This window comes from Lichenostomus cassidix, chromosome 11 (assembly GCF_008360975.1).
Source record: "Lichenostomus cassidix isolate B80296 chromosome 11, HeHo_3.0, whole genome shotgun sequence".
In the NCBI taxonomy this organism is placed as follows: domain Eukaryota; kingdom Metazoa; phylum Chordata; class Aves; order Passeriformes; family Meliphagidae; genus Lichenostomus; species Lichenostomus cassidix.
In genome coordinates, this window is record NC_139492.1 from 13,614,186 (window position 1) to 13,622,647 (window position 8,462).

The window sequence follows — 8,462 nt, forward strand, 5'->3', positions numbered from 1 at the left end:
TAGGGTAGTCCTGAGCTGGCATTAATTTGGGCTCCTACCCACAGCAGCTTTCACTGACTTCCTTCAGAGTTGCCCTTATAACTGGAATCTCCCTTTACCAAGTTGTATAGAAGTACTTCACACAAATTCTCAGTCTGCACTGTCTTGGTTTTAATGTGTTAAGTTGTAAGTAATATACTACTAATTACTAATGCTTGAGTAGTTTACTGATGAAATTAAATTCTTAGTGTAGCTGGACTTTAACTAGACTAATGGGAGTGTCCTGTGAATAATCAAATAAACATTAGTTGAGGCTTCCCAGTAATACACAGCTGCAACTTAGGTACTTGTGTTAGAAGTGCTACTATAAACAAATGAGTATTCTGGGGGGGGAGGTAGAAGACATGATCACGACTGTATTAGAACTCTTTCTAACTGATACTTTTTTATATCTTTAGTACTGGGCTCAAGAAGCTGAAAGGAAGAAACTGCCCGTATTTGCTGGTAACCAAGTGGGAGTACAGTTTTAATTTAGCTTTAGTAATTTTATTTCCTTTACCACATTACCCATACCTTTGAAAACTTTTTTTCCTTATCTGAGACTTGTAACCTATGTTTCGTCAACTAAAGCAGAGTGGAAGCAGAACAGAAGAAAAACTAAGCTGGATTTCATTCTTAAACTAATGTTTTAGTTTTAGGATTGTAGTAGTCTTTCATACCACCCTTTACTGCAGCGAAAACATTTTAACTGGAATTGCCACTATAAGAGTAAAAGGTAAATTCATCCTCAAGTCCTGTCAGTGCTGCAGCACCCACAGCAGAGCAACTGCTGGACTGGCAGCTTCACCTGGAAAGATTTTTAGAAGTCCCTGGCCTTGGGCACTTTCAGGGATGGGGCAGCCACAGCTTCTCTGGGCAACCAGGGGCCAGGGCTTCACCACCCTCACAGGGAAAAGTTTCTTCTAATACCTTATCTAAACCCACCCTCCCTTGGTATAAGGCCATTGTGCCTTACCCTGTCACTCCCTGCTCATGGAAGATGTCCCTTTCCAGCCTTCTCATGATCTCCGTGTAAGAACTGGAAAGTGCCATGAGGTCTCCCCAGAGCTTCTCAGGGCTGAAAACCCCAAGCTCTCAGCCTGTCATCACAGGAATGGTGTTCCAGCCCTCTGATCATCTTCAGGGCCTTGCTCTGAACTTGCTCCAACAGGTCCACGTCCTCAAAAGTACCGAATTTGGAGAATTGGGGTAGGCACCACAAATTCTAATAGTCTGTTAGTACCTGTCTCCTTGCACATTACTGTCATACTACTGTCATGTGACAGCACAAAACTAGAAATACATTTTATTCCTGTGTTAGATTCATAAATGCTACCACATAACTAAAAGTGTCTTAAAGCTGTTCAAAAATTTACTACCTTGCACTTCAGTTTATTTGTGAGTTGAGTATCAAACTTATTTCCTATATACAGCCTCTTACTGTTCATTTTACTGTGTACTTAGTTAAAATCTAACCCAAGCCTTTTATGGAGAAAAAGTAGCATTTTCTTCTGCTTTGGAATCCTTCATAACAGGAACTTAATATACATCACATGATATAAAAGCTTATAAAAACATTTACTGGGCAGTATACAGCTTTATTAAGACATAAAAGACATAATCTAAACACTTTGGAGGCAGCAGGCAAGAGCTGTCATGAATGTTCTGTAGTCACAAAATAGTTCAATTAGCTTGGTTTAGGTGTTGCCTTTCCACACAGTACAGTCAGCTCACTCTGAGGGGGGAAAAATTCATTTTAGCTCAAGCTACCCAAAAGAACTTAAAGAAAGAAAGGTCCCTGTTGCTAAAGCAAGCAGCACTCATTCACTCACTCCCCACTGTCTGCCTACAGCGGCAGGGCCTTGGCAAAAAACACACAGCAGCTCCCAGACCTTCAGCCTGACTCAGCTGCCCTGGTCTCAATACCTGCACAACTGTAAACTGGTTAGTATCTCTCATGTCTGGATAGATTTCCATTACTTCAAACAATGGCCCAGGTACCCTCATCTTCAGGGGAGTTGGGCACTATGTGCTACAAAGTTTTGTTCCACTTCAAAACCATTAAGGCAGTTGCTGTTCAACTGCAGCACAGAATTAGGTGTAATAATTCTTACTCAGCAAGGGACACAGAATAATAGATTAAAAGAAGAATCAAAATTTAGCTGTAGCTTTGTCAGCCTTTGTGAATGAGAGATAAGAGAATGGCAGTTTGCTCACATGGTAGGAGAGACCAGAGCACTGCAGAAGGAAGAGTTTATGCTCCTGTGGTCCCCCAGGCTATCACCAAACTGCACATGCTTATTTAAGTGCAGTTACTTTTACACATGATCCATGTGCAGCAGTTCTCCCCTCCCTCTTCCTCCCTCCAACTGATGCCCACCATTTTAGGCTTAAACTCCAAATAGTTAAAGCACTTAAAATTTGCATTCAAGACAGTATCTGACATGAAAGCCTGGGACCAGGTGTCTAAATACATAGATCTCTAAGCCTCCTAGTTCAATCTTACCACCAAGTTGTGAATGTGCTGTACTGTATCTTGATTTAGGAGTTGCACATCAATATTACGGAGGTCTCCACCAGCTGTACAGAGTGTCTGTATGTGAAGAAAAACAATTATAAGATTAAAAACTTTTTCTTGCCTGCCCAGTTTCTCTGGAAATCATGTGATCCCCTGTACACTGCTAAGCTTTCACAACTATTTTTCCTTCTGTTTAGCAGCATCTGATTTAGGAACAGCAAGAGCCATCACTATCAGACTATTTGCATTACTCAACTACTGCAAGTTGAAAATGTTTAAAAAAAAGAAAAAGATACCTGTCCATCAGCCAGGGGAATGTTTACAAATGGAACAGTTTTATGTTGGGGTACTGATTTACTTCTTTTTAACATGCCGTGAACTCTTGCACTGGCAGGTAAAGTTCTTGACACAGTCTGTTGTAATCCAGCACTAGAATACAATGAAAACATTATTGTGAGGTTAACTTTCTATGTTCTGCTGGAAATTTTCAAGCATGAATTAAATGCAAGTGGTAAGAAATACACCTAGGAGAAAGGCAGTTATGTTTACATTTTTCCAGGTATGTCAGTAGACTACAGAAATCCAACTACCAGCAGCACTTATGGGCACCGCTGGGTAATGTTTTCTGACCCTGCCACTGCAGTAACCTTGTAAGCCTGTGACACAAGATGACATTTTGGCCACTCAGTAACAAGAATATCCACTCTCCAAAGGCAGCAGTGAATGTTTACAGTTTTGGAAAGAGGAAACTTCATGTCTCAGGGCTTAAGATAAGACACGTGCTGTCTACTACAGAGGGAGATATCAGTAAATACTGAGGCTGCTACCTCTCAGAGGCACAGGGCATGCCTTATGCCATGCAGAATTCCTAAGATTTCATTATACAATTGTTCTTGTTCTACTTAATTAATGTAATATTTGGGTGTGTTCTGCCTGGAAACAAGCCTCTGACATTTATAACAGGCCAAGGTGAAACTGAGCCACTTACTGGTTTCAGGACCCATTTAAGTTGTTCACCCCGCACTTCAGCTGATGACTTGTGCCAAAACCAAACTCTGTACTGTGTAAAGAATGATACTAACTGAAAACCTTGACTATTCAAGATGCAAAGAACTGATTATCAATGTATTTGGTTGGGGGGGTTGTGGGGGTTGGTTGATTTTTAACACAGCAGTTATTGGTGACATTTTAATCAAGTTTGAGCAGTGTGCCTGTAGTCAGTGAGAACAGAATTTATACTCTAAATACATTTTCTTTTAACTGACTTTCATAAGACATCAAATCCTGTGCTTCCATGAGAATTTAACACCCACACCCAAAACAGGAAGTATAACTGGTTTAGCATCCCTACTGTCAAGTTTAGTGGCAGACCACGAAGATCTGTTACATCTAGATTGATGATTAATATCTACATTGATAATAATATTGACATATAGTGTCTTGATATTGAAAGAAATTATTTATTAAGAATGACCCAAAGGCCCCTTACCTTTTAGCTCCCTTTGGAGTGGCTTTGAGATTTGGGGCACTGCAATGAGAAGAAAGAGACTTAACATCCTTCTGTAAGCCACACTTTCAGAAGAGTAAACAAACACACCAAAAAAAAAAAAAGTAATCACTGTTTTTGTATTTTGTTGGGGGTTTTATTTTGTTGATTTATTATTTTTATTTATTTCCTCCTCATCTACTTGTAATGTAGGGTTTTACCTAGGATGAAGGTAGACAGACAGTGGATTAGAGAATACTGAAGTGCCCCATGACAGGGATCTAGTGTGAAAAACACGTGAAAAAGCCTTCCTGAGGTAAACATGATACAATGGGACCAAAAACCATACAAGAATAAAATAATCATTTATGTTACTAGGCAAGGGAGGGCTGCAGTACCCAAGCTGGGTGTTTATTACTGAACAATTCAGTAGTATTAGCAGAGCAAAGATGCTTTTCTTACATGCTCTCTTCCATTAGTATTGTTTGGGAATCTGTACTGATGCCCAAAATTCAGAACTGTGCACCATTCAGTCATACACATGCCTTCATCAGCTAGAGGTGCTTTTTTGCTCAGGTTCACATCACCACAGCACATGCCAGGTTATGCAAGAATCCTTATCAGATGTATTCCCATTGGACTCAAGTCTCAGCTACTTTATTTGAAAATAATTGTGTTCAGCACTCACAAATTCAGGTAGGTTAAATAAGCTATCAGAGGCCAGTCTTACCTTGAAAGAGAGTTCAGTTTGCCACTTAAACCAGAGGCCAATGAAACCAGCGACCTGGTCTTGGAAATCTGAAAATTTGTATGTAGGACTGCAGTTTAAAAGGTGGCATTTGAAAGCAGAATGATAGGTGTTTACAGGAAACAATACTGTAAAAATTCCCTGTTGAAAAAGGGTAGTTAAGCCCCATAGTGCTGCCTTTCATATATATATAAAATGCCAAATATGCATTCTTAAAGAAGTTCCATAATGCCAAAATGTTTGTGTTCCTACTGAAGTTCTGTACAACCAACCACCTGCCTAATACACACCCTTCCAACTTTGAAGCCCTTTTACAGTTAAAGCCTGTAACTGCACAGAATCTTTTTTGTGTTTTTTGTCATCTTGCTACATCAGTGTCTGGCTGAGGAGCTACACTGCACAGATAGACTGAGGTGCTAGAACTAGAACATTTGATTTGGTTTAGAGGCAAGAATGCATAATTCAGTTATAGAAAAGCACGGATTAAAACATGAAGTTGATTTAAAAAAAAAAAGTTTCAACAAAAAAAGGTTCCTCAAACTATCCACACTTACTGGCAAGTCAAGAGAGAATGACTATGCCTGTACTTGCAAGTCTGTGTGAATTAGTCACTAGAAGTGCAGATACCATATTTCATTATGAAAATAATTTACTGTTTAGGCTTGCTTAACTTCAAATATGTTAAATTTAAAACAACTGACTTTTCCAACAGACAGCAGAGCACTGGCCTGCCTGCTCATGGATCCAGCAGGGTTCATGGCAGATCAGAATTGATTAAGTGCTTATGTTTTTTGAATAAAAACAGAATAAACTTACTTTCTTAGATATTTTCTTTCCAGAACTATGCTTGGCATCTTCATATTCAACAATTGTAGTTACCTTAACTAGAAATGTATTAGCAAGACAAGGAAAATAAAAATCTCATGACGAGCACAAAACACCACTTCACCCTCGTGTTTGAAGCCTATTCCCCCTCCCCTTTCTCCTAGCCAATGTCATTCACCTGGGAGACAGGTCAAAGCAAACTAGGTGTCCTCATCACAGACACTGGGACACAAAGGACAGTTAAAAGACCCAAGATTATCCCTTAGCCCCCAGACAAAACAGAATTATAATGCAGTGATAGTGTCCTCCTTAATGCATATTTGAGGATATGAAGAAAAATGGTATTTTTCTTACAAAGCTCAATGGGCAGAATGTCAATGGGAACCTAAGAAAAGAGGGGTGACTTTCCTGCATCTCCTGATATACTATAAAGCCTTAAATCTGTCTCCTCACTCTTTTCCCTGATAAAATCAAGGGAGGATTGATAAGAAACCCTTTTCTCATGCTTGTAACAAAGTACCTCAACAGTAGCACAGCTCGTGATCCTCCACACTGAATGCTAGGGGAGGGTCTCTTGTGCACTTTTCTCTCTTGTATTCTTCAGGCTTAGCAGTCACTTTACAAATGCTCAGTTCAAATCAATTTAAAAAAAGAAAATGTAAGAACCACAAGCTAAGTATTAATGAATCAACTTGCCTTTTTTGCTGTTGGTCCTCACCGGTTTGGGAGTTGGCATGTCTTCTAAGGAGCAGTCAGTCTAAAAAAAATGTTTATCAAACAAGGGAAGGTCATCAGATTTTTCCCAGTAAATGCATATTTTGTTACAAAAGGCAGTGAACTAAAAGAGCATGAAAGTGACTGACAGGAAGTGGGATTGGCTAAACACCAGTTTATTTTTGTGGAAACATCTCAATTTCTGCCAGCAGATGACCCTAAAACTTTAGATCATGTTCATAACAGCACCATGGCTGGCTGGCTAGTCTTTTCATGTCATCTTTTATTTAAACACACAGCCAAACAAAATAATTTTTCTGAAATATTTACAACAGGGAGAGAAGAATTCTATTCTGCAAACGGTGATAAAATTTGAAAACACACACTTACTGCTGCAGCAGCAAGAGCCACTTCCTCCCGTCCTTGCAAATCTGTAACTCAAGAAATTATAACTTTAGATACTATTACTTGCATGATTTTTATCTCCAGATTCTTATCTTATGGTGACAGAAGCCGAACAAGCAATTCAGGATTAGAGTGGTTAAATAAGTAACCTTAGGTCAGCATATGTGTTGCATTTGAACAAGATTCCAGTGTTGCAGGACAGTCACTCCTACAAAACAATGAAGATCTAAGGCCATTTCAGTGTTTAATCATTGAACGAATCCTGAGTGTAGTCACACAGGATATCCCCTGGATTCAAAGAACCACCACAGACATGCAGAAAGACAATGCAGAAAGACAATGCTCTTAGGCAGAAGTTTCTCAAGAAGGACACCAAAATATATACTCAGGCTTACAAAAAACTCAAGTTCTTCAAATGTTCCAGGTTTGATCTCTGTGTGGCCCCTACAATTTCCAGCTGCAAGGGAGGTTCCCAAAACATCAGTTCTCACCAGAATATATATCTGATGCTGTGTGTACACATCTTAAACCTCTGCATCAATGGGCGTTAAAATTAAGCTTGTTTGATCATCATCACAAGTAAATGACTAGACGAGAAAGGCTCAGTAGATTTCAAACTGACAAAGACAAAATAATCTCTGTGGCTAAGGATGAACAGATTCGAATGAATAAAAATGCTTGGTTTTACATGCAGAAAATACTATGTTTGTAATTATTCCTTGTCTCTTCAGACTTTAAAAAAGTTTACTTAAGTGCACACATAACAGAAAGCTCCAGACTCTACACACTGTCAGCTACTACTTCTATACCCTGTATTACACAGCTCAGTCTACTTGAACAAGAGTGCTCAGCGAGCATCTGCAAGGTAAAAGCACTGCTGATCTGCTTAAAATACCGAGCAGACAGAGCAAACCTCTCCACGAAAGCCACCAAGCTGCCCGGTTTTCTCCCGCAGCCCCGGGCACACCGCTGCCCGCACTCCCCGAGCACGGCCCCGCATCTCACCGAGCAGCTCCTTCCTCTTCATCTTCCTCACGGCCGCCGGCATCGTCAGCAGCTCAACCGCAAACGCCTTCTCCGCTGTCTGCAAAAGCGAGTCGAGCGCTTTCTTCATCTCCTGGATGTGCTCTTTGGCTTTAAAACAAATCACGGGTTTACTGTCGTGCGTGTTGCACGTTTCCAAGCATAAGCACTGCAAGATTACGCTATAAAAGAAACTTAAACCAGCGTTTTATCCAGAGAAATCCGAGCCGGGAGTCGGAGCGCCTGAAGCCTCCCTCAGCCGCCAGCCCCTCGGCGGCCGGGGACAGGGGCAGCCAGCCCTGCCCGGGGCTCGGCCGGCTCGGAGCCCCTTTTCCTGCCCAGCCCGGGCAGCCCCGGCCCTACCCTGCTGGTCGAAGTCGCTGAGGAAGAGCGCGATGCGCTGGTCCTTCTTCTTCTGGGAGAGCGCGGTACGCTGGTCCCCTTCCCGGGGCAGCGGCCCGCGGTCCGGCTCCACGCCCGAGTCGCTGCCGCGCTGCCGGCACACGGCCTTCTCCGGAGCCATGGCTAACAGCCGGCCCGAGTCCTGCCCGAGCCCTGCCCGAGCCGTGCCCACAGCGGGGCCCGCCGGACCTCCTCCGGGACGGGCAGGGGGCGGGTAGGGAGTCGGCGGGGCGGGGAAGGAGCGGAGCCCGGGGTGTCCGGGCGCTGTCCGAGGGAGGGACGGGCGTGAGGGGAGAGGGGAAGAGCGTGAGGGGAGGGGGTGT

At 42.2% G+C, this 8,462-nt stretch overlaps 1 protein-coding gene across 1 annotated transcript; it reads right to left on the bottom strand.

The window, feature by feature from the left end:
- Positions 1–1,595: 1,595 nt before the first annotated feature.
- Positions 1,596–8,425, bottom strand: LOC146432340 (borealin-2-like). Its single transcript, XM_085071933.1, has 10 exons — positions 8,101–8,425; positions 7,720–7,848; positions 6,700–6,740; positions 6,292–6,352; positions 5,587–5,654; positions 4,753–4,820; positions 4,026–4,064; positions 2,833–2,965; positions 2,525–2,611; positions 1,596–1,753 (listed from the first exon to the last, which is right to left on the bottom strand). The coding sequence occupies exons 1-10, from the start codon at positions 8,258–8,260 to the stop codon at positions 1,706–1,708; spliced, it is 834 nt and encodes a 277-aa protein (XP_084928059.1). The 5' UTR covers positions 8,261–8,425; the 3' UTR covers positions 1,596–1,705.
- Between the last annotated feature and the right edge of the window lie 37 nt (positions 8,426–8,462).